This window comes from Herpailurus yagouaroundi, unplaced genomic scaffold (genome assembly GCF_014898765.1).
Source record: "Herpailurus yagouaroundi ecotype Mexico unplaced genomic scaffold, PumYag 180, whole genome shotgun sequence".
Taxonomy (NCBI): domain Eukaryota; kingdom Metazoa; phylum Chordata; class Mammalia; order Carnivora; family Felidae; genus Herpailurus; species Herpailurus yagouaroundi.
Window position 1 is genome coordinate 7,956,863 of NW_024412411.1, and position 25,536 is coordinate 7,982,398.

A 25,536-nucleotide genomic window follows, 5' to 3' on the forward strand; every position below is an offset into this window, starting at 1 on the left:
GGGGACTCGGGCCAGCTCAGGCAGTTTGCATTTCACCCCCGGGGGGGATGGTGGGAGCTACTGGAAGGTTTAAAGCAGGGTAACATCATCTGATCTGCATCTCTGAAAGAACCGTCCCTGTAACAGGGAGAAGGGACTGCAGTTGGCCTAGAGCGGAAGCTGGGGGTTCCATAGCGGCGAGGGCATCTCTGAGGTTGCACAGAGCAAAGGTAGTGGTTGCTGAGACCAGAGCAGTGAACAGTGGAGGTGGAGATAAGCGGATGGTTTTGAGAGGTATTTAAGAGTTTGCTTAAACTAACTAGCTTTGGGGGTGAGGAAGAGGCACTGTGATTTCCTGCATCTCTGCCGGCTGCCATGTAAATACAGGGAGACCCAGCTCCGCTTTCTGCGGGAGGGAGTCCCTGCATTTGCCTGTTGGCTTCAGGTCTCTGACCGAGGGGCTACTAGCAGGGAATGTCTTTGCCACATGGACGAATTTCTTCAGGACTGGAAATTGTATTACGGCTTCCAGTTTCCCAAAGTACAAAGAAAGAAATCCAATCAGATCACAGATTTTTGGTCACATTAGTGCTTTTACAGGCACCCAATAGCATAGCTTACAAAGAATAACAAACCCAGGGATTAGAAGACACTGCACCAAGTGGGGGACAGGGAAAGCCCAGGGTGACAGTCTGGGTGCTTTGTGGGCAGAAAACAGTCTAAGGACTTGCATTCCCCTGGGTTCAAATTCTGCCTCTCTTGCTTTATTAGCCGTGTGACTTTGGGCAAGGTTCCCCACCACCATGGGGACACAGATCCTGCTCTGGTTATCTCTGTTGTGTCCCCAGCACTTAGTACAAGTATTCAAACATGGCTGTTAAATAAATAAACCAAAGAGAATGGAATGGATTAACAAATGAAGCAGGGGATGAAACCAAATGACAGTGTCCATAAAAGCCAGGAAACCACCCGCTTCATTCAATCCACTTAAACAGTGCGGTATGGTGGATGGATCATGAGGCCAAGGCTGAAGTTCAAGTCCCAGAACTGTGGCTAAGAACACCCCTGGATGAATTCCTGCACTTACTCTCCGAGCCCCAGTCTCCTCATCACTGACATACCTCCCTCGCTTCTGTCTCCCTGGGTTTACGACAGAGGTGCTGCCCAGCAGAGCACTGCATTTGCACTGGCCAGATTTGGTGCCCCACGCGGCACCCCTAGGCCGCCTTCCCAGCCTCAGAGGTATTGCGGCCTCGGGCAAGCTCCCTGACCTGCCTGAAATCCAGTTTTTCCCCTTAGTCAATTAGGGACAAAAATCCCTTGTCTTTCTCACCCACTTTTGCATGGTATCCAAGACTTTATAACTTCCTTGAGGGCACCACACTGCAAAGTGCCTGGATTTCAGGGCCCAGACTGTCTGGGGCCAAATCTTGGCTCTGAAACTTACCACTGTGTGGCCTTGGGCAAGTTACTTAAACTCTCTGGCCTCTGTTTCGCACATGTCTCATAAGGGGATTGTAAAAGTGCCACATAAGTGTTTGTTACATAAATAGAAAACATAGTATATGTCCCCAAATCTAGCAGAGTACCCCATAAACAGTAAGTGCTTACTAAGGGCTTGTTCCCCTTGCTGTCCCTGAGTCTACAACACGGCTCATCAAAGCGAAGGGCCATTTGTTCTCTGCTCACCTGCCAGATTCATCCTGAGATGTGGAGGAAAGGGCTCCCCTCACCCCAGCGCTGTCCTGGGTCCTAACTTGTGGCTCCTGTCCCAGCTCCCAGATACACCCGCTAACTGCCTCGCAAAGCACCTGTCTTCTCTTGCATCTCCTCCATCACACATTCCCACGCTGGCCCTGTCAGACGTCGCTTAAACACATAATTACAGCCCAAGCTGAGGGTTATTTGCATTCTGCTATTGATGTTAGCATGACAGATTCAGCTGCTGCATCCATAACTCTGCAGAAATGCTCCATTATTCAATCCCAGCGAGCAGGGACGCTGACCATTAAATCAGCCAGCACAATTGAAGGGCTGTGAAAAGTCATGGCTAATTTGAAATTTTATTAGCTATTGCCTGCTCTTGTTTACCAGCGAGAGCAGACCCTGGAAGCCAGTCTTTTACCTCTTTATAAACACACTGCTCTGTGGCGCCCTGGAAGAACTGCTTTCTTTTTTCTAGTCCTGGGGGAAGGTTAGCCAGGAATTACTATTCTTATTATTTATATTATATTCAACGATGATGATCATGGACGTTGTGCTAAATGCTTGGCAATGAATGCTTTCAAAGGACGTGTCCTCGAATCTCTCCAGCTCTGTGAAGGAGCCACCGTTGTCACCATCACGCTCGTTTTACAGAGAAGGAATCGGAGGCTCAAAGTACTAGAGTAAGTTGGTCAAGGTCATGTGGTCAGAGAAGCTGTCTTGGAATCCGAGCCCAGTTCTTTCTAAGTATGAAAGGTTGAGACTTTTGGGAACTATTTTTTCTTAAGTGGAAAACATGAATTTACGAGTCTTGCTGAAATGGCACTCTTCCGTGCCCTTCCGGCTCCCAGGGCGACCTCTGTGTCACAGCACTCGCCCCCCAACCCTTGCTCTGCCATTTTGATTTTCTCTGTCTCCTTCCCCGGACATCGAGCTCCTGGAGATGAGGGCTGTCAGACTCCTTCCAGTAGCCCTGTGCCTCCTGCACTAGCTTCCCACTTCATCCTTGCTTCTGGCATCCCCATACTCCTTTTTCCTTTCCCTTTTAAAAACAAATTGTTGTTTCTTGTGATCAGAGGGTCTTTGCGATGATCCGGGTGGCCATTCTGCTGGAAATGAAAGTCTCAGCAAGGGCCCCGAGCTTCAGCTGGGCCCGTGTGTAAGAGGCACAGTCAGACCTACCTCACGGACGCTGAGGGGAGTGGATGAGATCATGGGTGTGGAGCACTTAGCATGACGACCAGCACCTAAGGACGCGCTTGCTAAATAAGAGTCACTGTTAGCTCCTTGGCTGGGTGCTTCCTTGGACGGCTAGCCCCGTAACAGGCCTGTCCTGGGTCCCCACTCCATCACACACTTCAGGGCAGCCCTTTCTGGCTGCAGCCTGGCTGTGAAGAACTGAGGAGACAAAGATGGCCTAAGAGACGCACCTTCAAGTTAGGGAAGCAGAGACCCAGGGGACTTGAACATCGGGCTTCTCTGAAATGGAGCCACGGCACGCAAACAGGGCTCTCGTGAGGGACCTGGGACTGTGCAATTGCTCACTGTACGCTTCACAGGATGGACAGACGCCAGGCCAAGAGTTCTGTCTGCCGACGCCTTCCCAAGTATTCACTTAGCAAATATTTGCAGAGCAGTAAACGTGGCCTAAACCTTTGCTAATAGAGACGATCATCTTGTTAAATGAAGCACCTATTTCAAAAATGACTGGGGCCCACAAAATTCTTATCAAAGGCTCAGGTTACAAGGTGAGCTTTCGTGCAAACCTCTCTATTTTCTTTTTTTAAGTTTATTTGAGAGCGAGAGAGAGCAAGAGACAGCATGTGTATGTGTGAACAGAGGAGGGGGGAGAGAGAGAGGGAGAGAGAATCCCAAGTAGGCCCATATGGAGCCCCAACACTGGGCTCGACCCCACGAACAGAACCATGAGATCATAACCTGAGCTAAAATCAAGAATTGGACCTTTAACTGACTGAGCCAATCAGGCACCCCCCCACCCCCGCCCCCATCTTCAAACACAGCATATGGCAGCCTGATACAGTGCATGTGGCTACCCCGGAGGGAGATAGACTCTTCCACACTTTTGTTTTCTTAGGCATAGGTGACAGATTTTAGAAGAGTCATGTTAAGAGGAAAAAGCATGCTTTGGGGACAGAAAAGTAAATTTGGGGGTAGACTAGAAACACAACAATGTACAGTTTTCATGATTCTCTGGTTTGGCTAGTTTGGAAACATTTACATTTTCCAAGGACTTCATAGTTTACTTAATTGTATATTATACAGAAGTTGGCTGGCTTATATAATGTCCATGTTTCATTTGTATGCTATTCCCATTGAGAGACCCTTCTTACGGCAAACAGAAAAAAAAAAAAAAACAGAAAAATAGAAAAATAGTATTTTTCTGTTTCCTTAAAATTTTTAGTAAAACCCTTTTGAACTCTAAATATTACCTTTTGGGAGAGAACATTTTTTTCTCCAGAAATATTTTTCCCTCCTCTCTCTGCGTACATGGTGAAAGTAAAGGGGGCAGAGGCAAATGTTAGACGCCATTCGGGCTCCTGGAGGTTGGAGGGCAGCAATGCCTCCGGAGGGACTAGAGGGCAAAGGAAAGAGGGAAGGAAGTATCCAGAAAAAAGTCAGACTAGAGATTAAAAAGAAAGATATAAAAGAGGGAGGGAGGGAGGGAGGAAAAAACCAGGGGAAAAAAAAAATGCAGGTCTCTGGGCGTACTAAATGAACATCCCAAAGCAGTTCAAGTACATGTGACCTTGAACTTGAAGCCCTCCAGGGCTAAAATGCTGCATGGTCCACTGAGCGCTCACTGCCTTTTGCCAATATTTCCATCTAAGTGCTACCCACTTGAGGATGAGGGCTACGCTGTTTCCTCTAGCCCCCTCCTCAGTGCGTGCCCTGCTGGTGGGTGTCAAGTGACCTTGAGAACTGGGGAGCAGGGAACATGAGAGAAAAAAATAAACCAGTCCAGAAGCCCAAAGAGCCAGTTCCTTCCCTGACTCTGTCACTTTCTGGGGGTGAGACCTTTGGCACTTCCCTTCCTATGTCTGAAATGTCATTTATTCATATGGAACCAGGATAATAAGCTGTATCAGTCCCTCAGGATTGCTGAAGGTTTCCTGGGTTGTAAAGAGTAAGTGAGTCATTCACTGAGGTTCTAGTGTCCTCCCCACGCCTGTGGCTGGTCCCTGGAGTCTCCGCTGCAGACATGTGCCGCAGCCCAGGGCTGGGTGAGGTCCTCTGCCATCGGTCACTATCCTGAGTGGCAGCGGCTTTCTGCTCATTTTGTGATCTTAACTGCTGCCAGTGAGTGGTGGGCCCTTGGGTGACTCATCCCCCCATCTGATGTCAGTGTCCTCCTCGGTTAGACAGAGGGTAGATAGGGCAGCGTCTGGGGAACCTGCAGGACAGCCACCTCCTGGCCTTTCTATGCAGCAGGCCCATCTCCCCTGATGGCTGGCCTACAGAAACTTCCACAGAAAGTGAAAGGGGTGCCTGAGGGTCCTTTTGAAGTTGGTGACTCAGCTAGCCTTCTTATCTTTACCAGGGAGGACCGTGGGGCTCAGGTTAAATGAGTTACTCAATGTCCTAGTGCTGATGAGGTGTGGCAGAGTTGGGAATTGGGTTTCTTATCTTTCTCCAAATCCAGCTGTTCGGCACTATCCTATAGTCTACATTCTGGTCCTTCCACAGAGGGCAGGAACTGACTTGTTTATTTCTCTATCCCAAATGCATAGCACAGAGCCTTGCACACAGTGAGCATCACATTTGTTGAATGAATGAACAAACAAATGAATGATTATATGAGGACTCCGAATCAAACAGCTCAATCACGTTGGCAGGCCCACTGAGGGCCGTGGGTGCGGTGGAAGCCAGTCCCCCCAGTAGGATTTCATTCTTCTCCTTAGAAAGGAGGCATGGGGGCAGGCCCTGCACCAGGCACTGGACAAACGGGGAGAAAACGGTCATGCCTTTGCAGGAGTCGGTGTTCTGGGTCAGCCAGGGACCAAAGAGCACTGGGAAAGAAGGTCGAGACGGGGCTAGGGAAGCCTGGAGGTGGGAACCCAGCTTAGGCTGAGGGCTGGCATATTTCCTGGAAGACAGAATGCTTAAACTAGGACTAGAGGGGTGGACGTGAACAAGCCAAAAGGAGAACAGAGCTGAGAGTGGGTCCGGGAAATCCACGAACTAGCAAACTCTTTGCATCACAGTTGTTTGCACGTTCCTTACACTCATGGACCCTTAACTCCTGCCCCAGCTCCACAACCCAGCAGCCAGCCTCATCTCGCAGTTGTCTGTAGTCTGGCCGCACAGTGGCTTCCAGGGAGGCCCTGGGCGTGGGGGGTGGAATATGCCTCCCTCTCTGTACACATCGGGAAGAAGGTTTTGTCATTTGCTATAATAAATTCTGTGCCTTCTTTGAAAAGGCTTGCAAAATCTCTATCTGCCCCTTGGAACACAAGATTTTTAAAGGTCAATTTCTCTCTTGTCTCTTATCACAAGAAATGTGGTTTAGAGATAGTCTGAAGGGTTTCCAAATTCTATGGCCTTATGTGAGCTCTCCGTTCTAGCAATGGGAAATGGGGAGGAGGAAGGAGGGCAGAGAGCTTTGTTCTCTGTTTTCCTGAAACTTCTCCTTCCAGGTGGCATCTATCAGTGATCCGTATTGCAATCCATGATTGTTTTTCATGGGGCCGACAGTACCTGAAGGGCTTATCACACCTTGAAGCTGCTTACAAATCCTTCATCCAAATGGTCTGGTTGTTTTAGAATCCAGTGGATTTTATATTCTGGCTTCTTCTTTTTTAAACACCCATTCCATTCTAAACCTAGCTCTCCTGCTGTCACTGTGTGACACTGGGCAAATAGCTTCAGCTCACTGAGCCTCAGTTTCCCTGCATGGAAATGTCTGTCTTGCAGGTTTGTTGTGAAGGGCTAGACATCACGTCCACAGAGCATCCAGTACAGTGCCTGGCACGGAGGGGATGCTCCCTATATTATGGCCAGTACTTTCCTTTTTGAACACTCGAATTATTTTCTTTCTAGCAATGAGCATGTGACAGTTTGGAATACACATTTTAATCAACAGATGAAAAAGGTTTGAAATACATTATTATATGGAGAAGCATTATAATTGTAAGTAAAATAAGTAGAGTGTAAAATTTCATAGACAGCATCATTTCAATTTTTAAAAATAATTATTTATAGATGGCTATATATTTATTTTATAATAAATATCATGCTTCTGTGCTTACAGATGGAAAGGCACAGGAGAATGAGAAGTGATATTTGCAGGTGAGGGACTGAGGCTTAGAGAGGCTGAGGAGCCCACACAGGGGCAATGCAGCAAGCATGCCGGGGTTTGAATCCAGAACATCTGGGCACAGATCGTGCACTTTTTAAAAAAATTCTTTTTAAAGTTTATTTGTTTGAGAGACAGATCGAGTGGGGGAAGGGGCACAGAGGGAGAGAGAGAATCCCAAGCAGGCTCTACACTGACAGCATGGATGGAGCCTGATGCGGGGCTCGAACTCACAATGGTGACATCATAACCAAGAGTCAGACTCATAACCACTGAGCCACCCAGGTGCCTGCCTCCCCCCTCCCCCACCCCGCCCCAATCCTGCACTTTTTTTTTTTTAAATGTTTATTTATTTTTGAGATAGAGAGAGACAGAGCATGAACAGGGGAGGGTCAGAGAGAGAGGGAGACACAGAATCTGAAGCAGGCTCCAGGCTCTGAGCTGTCAGCACAGAGCCCGACACGGGGCTCGAACTCATGGACCGTGAGATCATGACCTGAGCCAAAGTCAGCCGCTTAACCGACTGAGCCACCCAGGCGCCCCCAATCCTGCACTTTTAATCACTGTGCTGTGTTGCCTCTCAGGCACTTCGGGATTTTTTTTTTTTTTTTTTTTTTTTTTGAGGAGGAGAGAGAGGGAGAGAAAGAGAGAGAGGGAGGGAGTTTGTGCGCTCTCGTGCATGGTAGTAAGGGAGGGGCACAGGGAAAGGGAGAGAGAATCTCAAGCAGGCTTCCAACTGAGCACAGAGCCCTACGAGGGGCTCTCCATCTCATGACCTTGAGATCACAACCTGAGCCGAAATCAAGAGTCTGATGCTCAACCAAGTGAGCCACCCAGGTGCCCCTGCCTTTCAGGCACTTTGAATACAACATTTACAATCCTCACAGTGACCCTGTAAGGCAGGCATTAATTACTACTCTCATTTTACAGTCACTTCGCACCTTAGGGCCACAGTTCACCATCCCTGAAATGGACATGAAATGAGCAACCGCCCCCCCCCCCCACCGCCAACCATCAGAGGGTCACTACGAGAGGGACGAGAGGATGCATGCGACAGCACTTCCTGAAGGGTTTCATAGCTGGTACTATATGAAGAAGGCACCTCTTGTTAGGTGGGGCACACAGAGGAGTTCACAGTGAGTGTTAGGCCTGGGCCTCTGCCTGCTGGCTTTGCTGGGCCATCTTACCAACCAGTGTTCTGGTGACATCTTGCAGGCAGGTTAAGGGTGAAGGTAGCCCCAACAGAGGATCAGTGCACTGGGAGTCACTGTGTCACATTCAGGATCTGTTTTCTGGTTTTATACACCATGACCACACATGAAAACAAAAACAACCTAATAACACTAAGCCCAGCTCAACCATACTGTGAACTTTTTTTTTTTTTGTCTCATAGTTTAAAAATACCTCAACAGCGTTCTTCATGAAGCTTGAAATTCAAGTTTAATTTAGAAAGGACTGCCTTAAGCCTAGCAAATTGGGAAAGAAGAGAAACCAGAAGTTCTCAGATAACTTGAAGAGCTGCAGTTGGGTTTACCATGGAACCACGAGTCTGAAGTCTGGGCACACTGAAGAGATAGCGTGGCCAGACCTCCCAGACTATGACAGTTTCTGCCACCCATCAGCCGTGTGACTCGGGCAAATACTTCCCCTCACTAAGCCCCAGTTTCCTCATTATACAGAAATAGTAAGGGGATAATAACACCACATACCTCGAGAGTTACTGGGTGGATGCATAATTGCTCTGCAAACTGTAAAATGGCATACAGATTATCATTCTCAGCCCCTCGTTGGCTTTGGGAACTGTAGTAGCCTATTTAAATTCCTGCATTTCTAGGAAGAGGATGAATTGCTAGAAGGCAGAAGTACTGTAGGGTTACGAGGCCACGTGGAATGGCCCAAGAGTCTTGGGCCCTAGCACAGGCCATGTTACTCACTTCCTGTGTGATGGAACACCCCCTCTTTGGGCTCCGGTTTCCCTGCCTGCAACACGCAGGGAGGAGGAGGAGGGGGCTGCAGTGTCTCTTCCAGTCCTGTTCCTCGACATTAAACTCTGCCATTTCCTTCTCCGAGCCCCCGTGTCACATCAGCCGAGAACAACACTCAGCTAGACTCTAACGCTTTCCCTGCCACCCTGCCTTATTTATCTGGAATTATGCTGCGTTCCACATCGTGGCTGAAAGGCACGTATTCCATTCTGTCTCCACTAGATTGGGTTGTTAGGATAGCAATTTCTTCCAAATGACTGTGGGCTTCCTAAGGGAGAAAGACTGGGCCACGTTCACTGGTTCTTTCTATCCCCTCAGAAAGGAGCATGGTGTCTTGGAGACAGTAGGAGCCCAGCAAATGTGTGCTTGACAGAACTGAAAACAGCCCAGTGCTAAATATGGCTCACTCTGTGATGCCTTGTATAGCCTGCCCCATTCCTCCCTCCACCAAAACTGCTCCCGTTTGGCCAAGACTGAGGGTAATAGGCCAGCGAGGATAGACTTGCCCCCTCCAGTACTAGGGGACAGTCTACTCCCTATGGCTGTTTCCTCTGTGCTGCCCTGCAAAGCAGGGACCTCATGCACCATCTCCTTATCTCCCCCAATGGGTGGAGAACCCACCAAGCTGAAAGGACCCTGGGTAAGACATTTCCTCATTTTACAGTTGAGAACACAAAACCAAGCTTGCTTAACAATCTGGTCTCCCAGGCTAGCTGTCTTCCCAACCACGATGACCCATGAATGTCTTCCTGGCTAGACTGGAGGCCTCACAGGACAGGAAGCATATCACAGTTCCCAGTAGGGTGCTCAGGCAAGTGATAATATCAGTTGAAAGACTGGATACTCCTTCACCACAGCAATTATCTTATTGCAATGCAATTGCAGGCTGCTTATCTCTCCCTCCAGACCATGAACTTCATAAGGGCAGGGACCATGTCTTATTTGTCTCTGAAACTCCAGGATGCAGGACAGGGCCTGATGCATAGTAGACATTCACTTAATGTTGGCTGAGTACGTGAATGAGCTCAGGTTACGATGCTACCATATGGCTTTGTTAAGAGGTATGTAAAAGCTCGTCCCAGTCTGTAACATGCTCCATAAATGCAAGAGGTCTAATCCCTGTACTTGAGGATTTTCTGGTTGTTCTTTTCTAGTCCCTGCTGGTTTATCTCTCAGAGCGCCTGGAGGAGGCTACATTCCTCTGGGGTCTGGATCAACCCTGTTTCCTATGATGGGAAGCTCTTTCTCCCACCGAAGCTGTGGGGCTTTGGGCTCTCGTGTGTCCCTGCCCCATGCAAACACTGGCGAGTTTTAGCCCTGGGAGGGCAGGCTGAAGGATGGTAAACAGGATACACAAGGGTTGTGCTTCATGTGAGGCAACAGACGAACCTTGTTTTATAACCTATTCTTGTATGTGTGCCCTCTCCCCACATGTGTCAAGGACACACGGTTCCTTTGCTGCCCAGATGCTCAACAGCTGTTTGAGGGCTTTGGCCAAGACCCTGCATTCCTGACAGGGGAATGACTTCATGGTGCAGCTCCTGTCGCCTTCTCTTCTAACTACGTGAAGTTATTGTTGGCCATTGGAATTGTGTCTACAGGCAAAGTAAAGGAGAAGGCTGGGGAGTGATGCAGATAATTTAGGCTGACATCTCTTTCCTATGAAGAGCAAATATTATCGCACTTCTTCTTGCCTGAAGACAAGGATGCTTGGTGCCCTTCAGTGCTTTGCTCTGCCTTTGCCCAGGACGATTTCTCTGAACAGAAAGCCCCTTCCTTTCCAGGAAACACCTTCCAGGTGAATGTTTCTCCTACACCGACCAATAGAGGACTCTGTAACAGTATCCCACTGTCCACTAGCACTTCACCTTGGACTTTTCTCCCCCATCTGAATTCCTGGAGCACAGGGACAGGACTCTGTCATCTCTGTGCCTGGCCTGGGACCTGGCCCCACAAGAGGAACTCTGGATATTTATGGAACACAGGAATTAATGGACTCCCTAAGTTTCAGATTGATTAAGGGACATTTTGACCCTGCAAGTTCTCAAGAGGAGAACTTGAACCTGCTCTCTCTGCTTATCTGCCAAGGCCCAATCCTATGAGCTCCTTGTTGACAACTATTCCACAAGGCCCTGACTGGCACATAGGCCTGACCACCTCCTGGATGCAGGCAGCAGGGAGATGGACTGAAAACTGGTTCAGACAAAGACCAGTGGTCTGAAATAGCCCTTTCCAAACTGCTGTAGCCAACTGAAAGCAAATGAACCAGAATAATCACAATAAACCCCCACATGGCCTTTTAATCTGTATGGTGCTCTGAGATTGTAGAATCACACTAAGTAGAAAATTCCCAGAGGTTGGGATGCTGAGTTTCTGGCCTGCTGATTTCCTAATCTGTGCTGTACATTAGAAAGTCCCTTAGTATAAATGCAAAAACACATTTGGATTAGGCCAGCTGTTAGGTCATCGTTAGAAAGAAAGGGTCGACTGTTTCCTTTTTTTTTTTTTTTCTTTTTTCATTTCTCTGTTTTTAATCTCTCCTACTAACCCCCTGAGATTAGGAGAATTAGGAAGAATCAACCTATCTTCCAGGAGAGAAAGTAGGGCACATCGTGATTATATTTATCCAAGGTAACACAACAGAAAGACAAAGGCTAATTCTAGACTAATTTAAGGACTGGAATGGTCCTCATGATCCAACTGCCTTATTTTATAAATAGGGAGTGTGAGGCCCAGAGAAATCAAGTAACCTGCTTAGGGATACACAGAGGTCAAAGACAAATGGAGATTCCTTCTGTCTCAGATAGGAAATGTTCCACAAGACTAGGCCACTCCTCTTTAGGGGCTTGACTGTGTAGCACTTGGGAAAAAAAAAAAAAAAACCTATTAACTAAGACCAACTCTATTATAAACCCACCGGAACACAGGATGTGGGGCAAGGTGACTCAGTGAGGGTATTACCAGAATGAGGGGAGAAGGGGCGTCAACCGAAGGGAACTCAAGCTCCCTCCCCTGGGGAGGCGTCCTTTCTGCCACTTTTTGTAACACAAAACTGGATGGCCTCTTCTTGTCCATTTCCAGTGAGGGGGACTTCATGACTTTGCCAGGTAAATCATCCCACTATTGAGTTGCTAGAAAATTCTTTCTTCCATATGCCTTCTCCCCTGCACTTGCTGTCAGATGGCAATTAATTTTATTTACATTAGTTCATTTAAATTAATTAAGATGGGACAAGTGGAGATATGTACTTATTCCTTAGACCACATGTGCAGTTTTCTGCCTGCCCTGCAGGCCTCCTAGACTGGACAGCTGGTATGCCAGGGGTCTGTGGCCTCGATAATGCCCACCCGCCGCCCTGTGGCCTCACCCTGACCCCCCACTGGAGCTGCATGGGGCCCCTGGGTGCCGGAGCCTTACCTCCATCGTTGTCTTTGCTGTCACCACAGGCGGTTTCCATGGATGTGTCACAGCCCGCTCCTCTCCAGCCCAGCTGGCAGACACAGTGCCACCCGTTGAGGTCCAAGGTACATCTGCCGTTGCCATTGCACAACCCAGGGCAACCCTCTGCAAGGCAAAGCACGCAGAATCGAGGTCTGATCGTCCGCAGCCACCTGCAGTCACACACACTCATGCTCTTCCTGCCTGCTTGGAAAATGCTCTCACATCCTTCAGCATATCGATGCCCCTGGCACCCGGGGAAGACGGATCGCTAGGAACTGCCCCTTTGCTGAGAGGGCCACTGAGAGGCAGAGGCGAAAGGACTTGCTAGGTCCGCACGGTGAGGAAGTTGGAAAGTGCTGGGGGTAGGTCTGAAAGTCACGCCTTCGGCATCTGAAATCCTCCCTTTCAAAAGTGATCAGGATTCCCAAGGGTGGGTCAGTGGATGTGAGCCTGTCAGAATGTGAGTGGTGGAAACTTTTGCCTGATCCTTGCTCCATGTTCACTCCTGTGTATCTTTCCTGTTTCTGGGGGGCTGTTTGGAATGAAGCGATCATCCCCCCCAGTATACTTCTCATGTTCCCTCAGCACTGCTGGGTCTCATTCTAAAAGGGCTAGGCTTTTTTCAGCACTGGTTACTGGGTCAATCGTATTGGACCCTAGGCTTCTCATTTACTTTGTCCTGTTTTCTCCTAAGCTGTCTTTGCTTTGAGGAAGGGTCCTTAGGTCTCTTGCTTCCCATCTTATCTATAGCCCCTAAGAAGAGGGTTCGGCATGCATAAAAGCCCCGGAGACTACCATGAAGACAGACTAACTAGTGCCGTCTGTGTTTGCAAATGCAGGTACAGGCAAGCTGCCCTTCCCTAATGTAGTTCATCTGTACATCTGTGTGCCTGTCTGTCATTTATTAAGCACCTTCTCTAGGCCAGCCCTGGAGGTATAGAGATGAATAAGACCTAGCTCTTATTCTTGAGGAGCATGCAGCCTATCAAAGGAGACAGATTTGTATAAGCAAAATATTTCACTGCTATGTGCCCTCGGGGAGATGTACAAAATATGGTGGGAACCTGATACAGGAGTGACCATCTGTCTGGGAGAACCTCGGGTGATTTCATCAAGAAGGGTCAGGCAATGTTTAGACTCTGCCTCGGTTCTGCTTTGCCCAACAAATAAGGTGGGGAGTTATTATTACTTGTCAGGTAGATTTACAGGCTTTTTATTACCACCTTTTGAAACCCTTCTGAGTTTGGGGCTCAGGAATCTATGCCTGAGAATCTGCTAAGTTACACGGTTCACTTCAGCTTCTATTTTGCCACTTGGTTTTCATTCAAGTCCTCATTTTAACATCCGCTAGCTCCTTTCTCAGAGCAGCTATCAAAAAACAGCTTTCGCTGGCATGCCTTCTGCGTTTTCTCTCTACCCCTGCTCGGTCTCAGGGAAAGGTATGGACGCGAAAGTCATCTATAAAACTTAATTCATTATTATGAGCAGCAGACTGCTACGAATATGGCTACCGACTGAATTTTGCCAGGGAGTAACTGAAAATTGGCCCATTATTCTTAAATGGGACAAACGCGAATGTAGCTGTTCAGTAAAAGACGTAGGCCAAGGTACGGACTCACTGAGTGAACCATCAATTAGAATATAAAACTTTAGTGTTTCAAGGACCTTTGGTAGTTGCCTTTTATTGCAAAGTAAAAGAAAGGAGCACGTTCCTTTGTATTTGAGATGTTCAAACAGCAACCAATCCATCTGGCCACGGTGTTTGTCATTCAAAGGAAGGAACATTTATTGACCATGCACTCCAAGCCTAGCAGGATCCTTCCAGAAGTTTAGAAGCAGTGCTGTGGTCTTTGCACAGCAGAAGCCTGTTGGGAAAGGTGGGAAGCCACCAGCACGGTCACCCCAAAAGTGATCGAGAAAGCAGTCGTAAAGGCGCAGGAGCAGTGCTGTGCATGCAGGTGATTACCCAGCCATCCTGATCTGACCAGCCGCCTTTCCTGGCCAAAACCATTGCAGACTCCCTCTTTCCCCAGTCAGTCCCATTTAAATGTTTATCCATCCTGCTGGGATTGCCTTTCAATTGAGCCTCATTTGTATTCAAAATCAGTCTTGGAGGAAGTAGAGTCCAATTGTTAAGAATGGTAGTGGACCGCTTTCTCTTGCTCCAAGATGTAGCCTCCTGTGAGATACAAAGAACACCCCTTGTGCGAGAGCACGGACCCGGAAGCCCTATCAGTCTGGTTCCGTCACTCAGTGGCTTTTATGACCCAAGCACCTTATTTAATTTCTTTGAGCCTCAGCCTACTTATAAAATGGGGCTGTTCATGGGATTAAATAAGATAGTGTATGCATGAAGGACAGAGTCTGACATACAGCTTGAACACAATATCTGAGTCTTCTACTGACCTTCTTCACCTTCTATTTTGAGTAAAGGGCACACAGTATCATAAGTCGTACCCATAATCATACACAGGGCTCATAGAAAGGCAACACAGAAACCTGAAGCACTTGTCTAGATCAGAGTCAGACAACTTTTTCAGTAAAGGTTCAGATAATAAATATTTTAGGCTTGGGAGCCACATGGTCTCTGTTGCAATTAATCAAACCTGCTATTGTAGCTGGAAAGCAGCCAGATATAACTTATAAATGAACGGCTGTGTTCTGATAGAACTTTATTGACGAAAACAGGTGATGGGCCAGATTTGGCCTGTGTGCTGTAGTTTGCCAACGCCTGGTTTAGAGGCTTCAGGATGGTAATACGACGACAGTTGCCGTCTGCTGAGGGTCTACCGTGGCTAGCCGCTCTGCTAGACACTTCACACATACTATTTTAAAATAACTTTTTGTTATTTTTTCGGATCCTGGTTTTCTAAGGCAGTTACAATTTCACACCATTTGATCCTAAATTTTAAATTAAAACCATTTGCTGTAACATGGTGTGGACTTTGGGACTGGGCAGACTTCAGTACAAATCCCCATACTACCTTTTTACTTACTACCCATGTGATGACTGGCAAATTATTTAACTCTCTAGGCCTCAGTATTCTCATCTGTAAAATGGAGGTAAGGCCTAATTCAAAGAGTTGGTGAGAAGATTAACGAAATAAAGTATGTCAATTACTTGGCACAGTTATGGGTAACATAAGCAGGCATTCAATAAATGAGAGCTGCTATTATTATTATTATTGAATTGATTAGCTTTAACATTGTAATAACTTCACTAAGAAATTCACAAACCAGAAATAATCCTTTGCCAGTCCCCACTGTCTCAGTTTTGGGTCAAGAGCTATGGTCCTCATAAATACGAATCTTGCCAAAGAGAGTTGAGACAAGGCCAGCAATGTGGTCATGGGAGTCAACATGCATCTCCCTGAGAGGCAGTGAGATGGGTTCAAGGCCACGGGTCCCAGCCTGGCAGGCCCACCACTTCATGCTTTCCTGGTGCTCTGTCCTCCCTGGAAGCCAGCGTCCCAAGTATATGTAAATTATTCATTTTGCAATTAATGCTTATTCCCTCCGTTGGACTATAACCACCATAAGGCAACTTTGGACCTATTCCCTTGCCTTGCACACAGCACATACTTGATGGGTATTTGTTGAAATGAATCAATGAGGAAGACAGGAGACCTAGGTTCTGGTACCTGCTGCCTAACTTGTGGGATCTTTGGAAAGTTACTCTTCCTCTTTTGGCTTCAATTTTCTTATCTATAAAATGAAGGTTCAGATGAGATGACGTGTTAGGTCCTTCTGGTGCAGCTGACCCAATAGAGAGGGTCAAAGCAACTTCAATTTTGATGATATTGTTCTCAATTTAAACAAACTTTTCTCAGCACCCACTGGATGCCAGGCAGGTGTGTGTTAATTCTGGGGCATAGAGAGATTCAATGTATCATCCTCTGCCCTCAATTATGTTATATTCTATTTACCTATACCTTACTTTGTTCCAGGAAGGATTTAAAATGGGTCTCATAATCTCAAACGATACTTCTCAAAGTGAATTTTGTACAATGCTAGTACTATGAGGTCCTCAAAAACAAGCTTCTGTGGTCAAATTTGGAAGCTATTTTATCCTAGTTCTTATTCTATAAAGTCACATGGAATATTAATATATTAAAGGCTCTGAGAAGTCTTACAATAAAGAAACTTGCTTATTTTTCAGAACATTCTCCAGTTTGACCTCAGAACATTTCCCCCCATAACCACTTATAATAACGTGAACCATTCTATTCCAAAAACCCCTCTTTGGGAACCCCTGCTCTAGTGAGCTCCTCTTAGCACACGATGCTCAGCGCACACGTTCGGCGCTGCTTGGAGACTGCCTGGGAGGGGCAGGTGTTCTCGGGGAGGGTCAGCTCTACACGTGAAATCACAGGAATGCTTTAAATACAGTTAGTTTCTTCAAATGCACCAAGTTCTACCCTCAGGGTCTGCACTGTCCTATCAGTCTCAGGGTTTCAGAGGGACTTTGAGTACCTGGGGGTTAAATGAGGTTTGCTCTCAGTCAGCAGTTTGCTTCTGGAGTAATCACACCCCCATTAGCCAGCATGAGGAAGCCTCCTCGGGGGTGACATGCTGACTTTCTTAAAGCAATATGCCTCCTTACCCACCACTAACGCTCATTAATTCCACCAGCTCTGAAACTCATCAATAATTCAGGGAACCCAACTGACATTAACAATCCCCTCTGGAAGGACTCACATCAGGCATTTGCTAGAGCCAAAATAATGTAATTTTAAGGTTTAGAGAAGGGCTAAGCTTTTCAAAAGAAAAGATGCCCTTTAAATGACAAGGGACCACTTTATCTTCAGCCCTTCTGCTGAAGCCGATGAAGAAGTCCCCCTTGAAGCTAGCATCAGGTATGACAAGAAGACTTTCAGAATCCTTGAAGGTAGTTTTTAGTTATGTGGCAAAGGGGCTATGTGATATCCCTATCATGTATTAAAACGTCCCGTTTCTTTCTGGTTCTCTTTCTGGTCCTCTTGTCCTTTTTTGTCCCCACAGTCACTTCCCTTCCCTAGATAAGGTCATCATCATCTCCCACCTGGATGATGGCAATAGTCTCCTAATTGGTCTGTTCTGTTTGCCCCCAAAGATTCCCCCTCAATTCTTTTTCCTCAATATGGCCAGATGGATCCTTCCAAATCACGTCATTATCCTGCTTTTAAAAACCTGTAGTGGCTTTCTCCTATGCTTCTGCTGAAGTTCACAATGTTGGTCTACAAGGTGCTGCCTAAATTGGGGGGTCTCATTGATAACTGGCCCCTGGAATTCACCTGTCATAACCCTCATCACACGTCAATGGAATTATTTGTTTTATTAGTGTCTTCCCTGCCAGACTGCTGGCAATACAGGAGTAGGAAGCATTTCTGTTGTATGGTATCCACATTTCCTGGCACTTAGGAGGATTCAACATATTCGCTAAGTGCATGTTGTATTTTTAGTCTCTACCAACCCAACTGGAAAACAAAGAGCAAAAGCCAGCTTATCTCTGAACTGCATGGTACTCTAACAAGTCCTGAGTTTGTGCTGTACGGGTCTCTAAATTCTTTTTTGTTTTTTCAGGATTGGTACCCAATGTACCAGAAAGTCAGCAGGATGGTGGCCTGGCTCAAACCTAGATTTTGGTAGAGAACATCTGTCCTTTAAAGCAAGTTATGATTTATTGGCTTAATCCAAATAAAGGTCTGATGATATTTTCCGAACTAAAGATCGGAACGGGTGGTTTCAGAGAGGATATACATCACTTCCTGGAGAGGCTGTCAGTTTGGAAGACATGGTTTGGAGGAAGAATCCTGGAAACTATGGGACATTTTTGGTGAAAGGTGACAGAAGATAGAATGCTGGAAATATGGATCAGGTCAGGAAATTCAAAGTCCTGGCTCTGCCACTTACTAGAAATGTGACCCAGAGTGGGCCTCTCAACTTCCCCAACTTCAATGTCCTTTTCCAATAAAATGAGAGTAGTTACATCTGCTCCCTTACAAAAACCCAAAGGGCTTGCTTAAGACTAGATGGGTATGAAAATAAATTCACATAGTAGGGAAAGTTCTACCAAATAGATGGTTAACATTATGAAATTTAATCTATGCTGAGGACTCCTCTGATAATGGTTATGTGTGAAATAAATTCCTGTTTCAAAGAAGCTCACAGATACGACTCTCTTTTGCTGGAATGATTGTATTCTCTGTTGAAGACCAGCACATAAAATGCAAGGGACTTTGCTTCTCAACACCAGGCATGCATCTCATGGGCCCCAGTAACACCTTGGCTGTATTTGGCAAAGATGTTCCAGTTGGAAAGTATTCAGTCATTTATGTTTCCCCCAAACCCTTTCCATAAGTTTTTAAATAGCAGTTTCTATCTCTTATTATAAGCCAATTTAGCTGTTTTCTTTACAACTTCAAAAATTAGTCTGGCTAATGAAGTCCTCCAAATTAAGGGTGAGAATAAGAATATAATGATAAAATAGCATAGCTAACATCTACTGAGCATCATCCCTGCCCGTGTGCTAAGCACTTTACATTCATTATTTGGCTCAATCCCCATGCCCACCCTAGGGGGGTAGATCCTGTTATCAAGTTTATCTTAGAAGGACTCTCAAGTGCAGGGAGGTTAAGTAACTTGCCCAAGGTCACCCAGTTCGTTAACTGCTGGACTTGGCGTTCAGGCTCAGGCAGTCTGACAGTGAAGTATTTGTCATTAACCACTGAGCACATATTCTGTGCCGGGTGATGTGTCACGACTTCGGGACAACAAGACGAATATGGCGTGGTATTTCTCCTCAGGGGGCTCGGAGCCTTTTATAGGTACACACATACCTAATCTTTCTCAGACACATTCTTAGAGTAATAAGGCCTATTTGGAAAATTAGGCACTACCTAATTAATTAAGATGTTTAAAATGGAATGACTTTGCCTGTAGGGAACACTCCTCAAAGATAAGACTTACCAAACTTGGGGCTTCTCTGAAAAGGGAAAAAAAAAAAAAAAAAACCCAAACAAACATACCATCCACTCCCTGAGGTCAGGGGTCTGTTTCCCCAATTCTCCAGAGCCTATCACAGTATCTAACACGTAGCACTAGCACCAGTGGGTGCTTCGCATGCAGCTGTTGGATGAGTCAACACGACAACAGCAAAGTCATGTAGTTGTTAAGATTCCTTAGCTTGCTCTGGGGCCCCTTCTTTTCTCAGGCCACCCACCCTGGTCCTCAGCATCTTAATTCTGATGGACCAGGGTCTGTGTAAGGGATGGCTAGGGTGACGTAAGATGGGGCAGAAAGAGTGAGTGGCGTATGTGTGTATGGGGAGGGAAGGAGGACAGCACAATGGTGATGTCACAAACAGACTGAGCGCTTTAAGGGGAAGGATGACACTCCAGGTATATCAACCACCGTGTGACCAAAAACCCACCCTCTGGGTAGTGGATGCTGTGACAAAGCTGGGGATGTGGCAGCATCTCGACACCATGCTTTATGGGGTGTATATACATTTCTTATATACACGTTTCTTCTTTTATGCTCATACACAAACACACACACGAAGACAATAGGAAAATAGAGGAAGGAAGACCATACCTTTAACTACCCTATCCAGATAGTGCGCTTGGGAAATAAAAGACAGGACATTTAAGGTAGGATCAAGTAAGTGCAATACTGCCTGCCACATAACCATGCCGGGTGCTAAGGAGACACAGGGGATGCACCCCACGTTTGGGACAGACGCGCCATGGTGGCGAAAATAAAACCAAAGACAAGATGACATGAGAGAGGAGGAGGGAGAGCAAGCACATTCTCCAGAAAGGGCCAAAAGGAACTTCAATACAGTCTACGATCCAGGAGTTTGGAATTGTGATCATATATAAGAAGACATAGGGATGGGGAAAACAGGAGAAAAAGGAGGATGGAGAGCTGCAAAAGTGGCCATGCTCCTGCTCTGTCAGGTTTGTTCCACTTTATGGAAAACTAGAACTTGCCCTCTGTCCACCCGGAGCAGCACCCAACCTCCCTTTGAGGGAAGCAGCTGCATGAGAACAAGGGCACCCTGTCTGGGCAGAGGGGCTCCCAGGGAGCTGGAACTTCTCGCTATGCAAAACTGGAATCATCTTTGATACGGGCTGGGGAAGTGGGTTGAGTCTTTGGTCAAATATACCACTAGATTATCTGTTTGCCATTCTGGAATTTTCCACGGACACATGTGCCCACATAGAGTTGAATGCAGAATGCCTGGTGTCCCAAGTAAGATGCATTTCTCCTTTGTGCATCTTACACAGAATGTAAGGTGCAGGTCGATGGATGCCACCGTGAAAGACAAGAAAAAGAAAAGAAAACCTGACCACTTCTCAGTGCTCATTACCTTAAAAGACAGAATGATGTTGGCTTTGTTTTCCAATGGAGGGGTTGCATCCAAGCATTGGCTTACTTGGCAATCTAAGGTTTTGCGTATCTTGTGAGGATGGGTGTCAAACATTGCTCTGAAAGAAACCTCGCAGTACATGTATGTGCCCCCTTTGTTCCCAGCATAAATCAGTAGCATCATTTCATCTTCCCCACCTGGGCTGCAGTCGTAGCCCTTAGGGGAGCTTCCTTTCCAGCCCTCTCGTGACAGCTCCCCTACGTGCACCCCCACAATGGCCAGACCAATGGCCCTCTCCTGAAGGGCCTGATGCCGTCAGGCTGGCCTCCACCCTCAGCTTGATTTCACACACGAATCTAAAGCACAGAAGTAGGACTGGACTGCATGGTGGGGCCTTATCTGGAAGCCCTGGGGTTCTATAAACTGGTGGAACATTCTTACTCCCCTCATGAAAAAATATAAATTTTATTTTTTCAGTCCTCTGGCAAGGATAGACATCGTTGCTGTTCATCAATATATATTTGCCTCAAAAGACTGGTGGATGAGAGGCTACGTTTTGACTTTAGGTATCCATACGGTCTCTGTTTCAAGACGAAATATGCTTCCGGAAGGCTGCATAGCCAAGTGGAAAATTGGGAAGAGGAGGTTTTAACTGGGCCTGTATGCTTCCCCTTCATGCTTACAGATGCCACGGAGTCTGTGAGATCACAAGATACAAGAAAGGAAAGTGGAGGAGAATGGCTTATTAAGGCAAGAGTGAATAAATAAAGCTGTGAAAGGCTGAGCAATGAAAAGTAGGGCCAGCCCACAGGTAGCGCGGCCTGGGAAACATCTCTGGTGAAGGTGAAGGCTTTCTTGAATCTCGGTTCAATCTGTCACGCTTGTTTTAGTCAAGCTCATTCATCTAGATTTTCAAAGCGATCTAAAATTTCTCAGACGTCACCTCCCACAATATGTCATCACATACAGCATCTGCGGGACCTCCTGGCTCAGGTGGTGTGCTTAGCTTTCAGATCTGTGGAGTTTCACAGAGCGTCATGAGCATAGACTGCTGTCATAACTGAACCCAGCTACAGAAGCACTGGAGTTTCTCTCACAGGGTTGGAAGGGAAACACCATCAGCGGGATCCAGGTGGCCACACCATCATGCAGCATCCTCTTTGAGGGAGTTCTCTCACAAGAATAACCTTGCGCATCTCCAAACTTAAGGGTGATATCCTGGCTGTGGTGACGAGTACAGATTACCTCTACTCTGTCGGCTTAATCTTCCCAAGCCTAAGGGCTGACTTCAGAGAACTCTCTTCTAATGCCATTTCTTTCATTATTATTATTATTATTATTATTATTATTATTATTATTGCCATTTCACTTTTAGGAACAATTTAGTAATAATGATCTCTTTTAAAAGTCAATATGTTTCTAATATCTTTAAAAAATGCTTACGGGGCGCCTGGGTGGCGCAGTCGGTTAAGCGTCCGACTTCAGCCAGGTCACGATCTCGCGGTCCGTGAGTTCGAGCCCCGCGTCAGGCTCTGGGCGGATGGCTCGGAGCCTGGAGCCTGTTTCCGATTCTGTGTCTCCCTCTCTCTCTGCCCCTCCCCCGTGCATGCTCTGTCTCTCTCTGTCCCAAAAATAAATAAACATTGAAAAAAAAATTAAAAAAAAAAAATGCTTACTAATTTCCCAGGACACAGAGTGGGGGGGGAAGGAGGGAAGGGGCCGGAACAACAGGCAGTGGAAATGACTGAGGCAGACTCAGGTTGCAACCGATGCTGTGGGTTTCAGAAGACAAAAGTGGGCATTCGATACCTCAAATTCCAGCTCCACAAGCCACTCTGTCCTTTCGTACCCAGTGATCTTGAGCCACACTGTGCGTCCAAAAGCTGATGATGGCCAGCCAGTACCAAATCCCAAAGTTTTCTGGGAACAGAGTAGAGCTTCCTTGTCTCTGGCTATTAAAAATGGAAAGGATAGCTGGGATCTCTGAAGTCCAATGCCATTTATTTATAAAAGCGATATGCAGGAGTCCATACTGTTGTTCACGCTTCTATTGTTTGAAAATCTTGGTACGTTTGCCCTGGAACGTAGTCACTTAAGAATCCATCACGATTTTCAAACAGTAACTTTCAGAAAAGAAGGTACAAAGTCCATGAGTTTGCATTGCGTGTGGTGGATTCAGGACTTCACCAAATTCCTTCATCTTTCTCTTCAGGAGAAATGTTTCTTATGCTCTGTCTCTATTCCTGTCACTCTGCAAGAAACTAGAGATAGTGGTGGCATACAGCTATTCATGATACAGACTCTGAGCCTTTGGCATGAGTCTGTGAGGGCTTAGATACCTTTAGCACTTCTGTGGCCTCCAACATGCAAACCTCTTTCCTTGACTCGCTTGTACCAACATAAGTTTCCAAAAGTTTCTCTGAGGGTAATCCCAAGAAGCCTCAGGGGCCCCCTGTCAAAGGCTGTGGAGAACATGGCATGAGGCTTTTCATTCTTATCCTCCGGGAGCCCCTGCTGACTCTAACTGTTGTACTGCTGATACACACCAGGCCAGATTAAACAAGGGTCATTATAGCAAGTGATGGTTAGGGTGGTTATGATCGTGTGACCTTCTTTAGATGTTTGACAAACCACTGAAGAGATGTTCTTGTTAGGATCTTGGATACAATAATCCCCTTCTCTCTTTGGATGAAGGGTCAATGAGTAAGTGGCCAGTGGCACCAACCCAAGAGGGACGCACAAAGCCCATTAAACCTCCTTCCAGTTTCCTACCTCTACCACCTGTGGGCTAAAATCCCCCAGAACCATTGATGAACCAAGCTCTTGCTCCGATAACGTGGGGTAGAGGCCTGTCCATTTTCTCTTGTCCTTGCCAGCATCTGTCCTCTCGGGTCACGGGTGCTGTTGTGAGAGAGTGCTTTCAAGGACAAGCACAGGGTTGTCATACAAGCACTGAAACTTTGTTGGTCTCTTATAAGCTCTCAGTTAAGGAATGTCTGATCACAAACAAGAAACCTGAGAGCTATCAGCCAACAGTGGACAAAGAACTCCAGAAGATTTTGTGGCCTTTCTTTATAATTTCTCTTCATCGTGAAGTCTGGCTTTGCTCACTGGAGTAATTGCATCATCCGAGTATTATTTTGATCTTTACTCCCAGAGGAGGATTTGTTTAAGAATCCAGATTTATATGATTGGACAGCTCTCCTGAAGCCTAGTAAATAATTCTGTGTATCTGGCATCTTGAACAATCACAGCTTTGGGGTCAAGGTTGGAATTTTACAAATGTAATCAGAAGCTAGCATTTCCCACATGTGTTTTGAGACTTTAAAGACAAGGGGGCACTGAAGTGAATAAAACAACTATCATAAAAGTGACCAAAAATGTTAGTACTGGTTTCAAAGAAATAGGAAAAAATTAGACACCTTCTCAAATTTAACTATGATTTTTAGCTTTCTCTACAGAATTGGGAGGTCAAGGCCCGGACTTGAGACCCATGAAATTCCTGGAAGAGACATCACAAAATAGGCTTTTTATGGCTCTGGGTTGACCACGTACTTGAGAAATAGGGCCGCATCAATTCATCTTACCTTAACTTCTGGATTAGGAAAACTGGGTTTCATCTATGCAAGTGGGGGCATTATTGACGAGTGAGAGTGAAAAAGAAAAATCTCTTCATACTTGGGGGATGTATTTAGGATTGGGGTAACTCAGTTTTGGGATGCTGGGTGTGCAGGTCTGTGGGCAGTAGAGGAGGAGGCTGTAACGCCATTCCTCCAGAGGCCTTCTCGGGCACCCCCATTCTGTGATCCCCAGAGGGAGAAAATGAAGTCGCCAGTGGCCATGTGGTCTGCCCATGGGACTTTCGCCAAGATGCAGAGAGACAGTTCCTAAGAGAAGGAATTAGGATTCAATGTGAAATAGTCTTGCTTGTTGACAAAAACATGGTCATTAAAGAGGATGCCATTGTCCATTTCCCTTTTGCTCTCAAAACCAAGCTCTTTTGAGAAAAATTAAGTAGTTCCATAAAAGAAAAGATGGACCAACGCCTCTGCACAGAGATAAATTCCTACTATAATAATCTGCCCCAGGAAATGCCACTGGGGTGAAGAGATCCTTCTGCCGGGGACTTGACCATAAGGAGCCCAGACTTGTCTTACTGTTTAATGCCAGCTGGCAGGTAATCATATCATTCTTTCCTGTTTACAGAGGGCAGTGGTGTGTAAATAAACAGTCCCTCTGCTCTTGCTTCTACTGTATGGAGGTCTCTGAATCAGTGTTGTGGATCCCAGCTTTTTCTCTGGGATGGGACATCACTAAGCTCCAGCACACGAGCTAGCTGTGCTATAGTGACCTACTGTATAGTCATGAAATCTGATAACAAGAGAACATTTAACACTTTGGATTTCTAACTCTTCACATCAACAGTTTTTGTCTTTTCTTAAATGATCCTGAAACGGAGTGAAGTTCCCTGGAAACAGAAGGAAGTGCTTCTTGTCACCATCAATGGTCAGAAAGGGGTCTTTCCTCATTTCTCTTCCAAAAGGAAAACCAAGGCACCGCTGCTGTTTCCCTCATTTGCATCTCCTACCCTCCTTCCCTTACACCGGACAAGGTTACTGAAGGGTTCCTTCAGCGCTAGGGTGTTGGGTTTTCACTGGGGATGCAGCTGGCCACAGACAGAGACCCACAGAGAGCAAAGCTGCCATGCAGGGAGATTAGACAGAGACACACGAAATGCTCACCACAAAATGAAAGGTAAC

At 46.4% G+C, this 25,536-nt stretch overlaps 1 protein-coding gene across 6 annotated transcripts in view; it reads right to left on the reverse strand.

Moving 5' to 3' along the window:
* The window catches only part of TENM4 (teneurin transmembrane protein 4), a 2,953,639-nt gene that overhangs the window by 102,252 nt on the left and 2,825,851 nt on the right, over positions 1-25,536 (reverse strand). For 5 of the 6 annotated variants that reach the window (XM_040489706.1, XM_040489709.1, XM_040489712.1 and 2 more), the window contains 2 exons: positions 19,999-20,025; positions 12,400-12,546 (listed from right to left, as the gene is read on the reverse strand). In XM_040489706.1, the coding sequence (XP_040345640.1) occupies positions 12,400-12,546; positions 19,999-20,025 (174 nt within the window). The remainder of the gene's footprint in view (positions 1-12,399; positions 12,547-19,998; positions 20,026-25,536) is intronic. The other variant, XM_040489711.1, reaches the window with a different exon arrangement.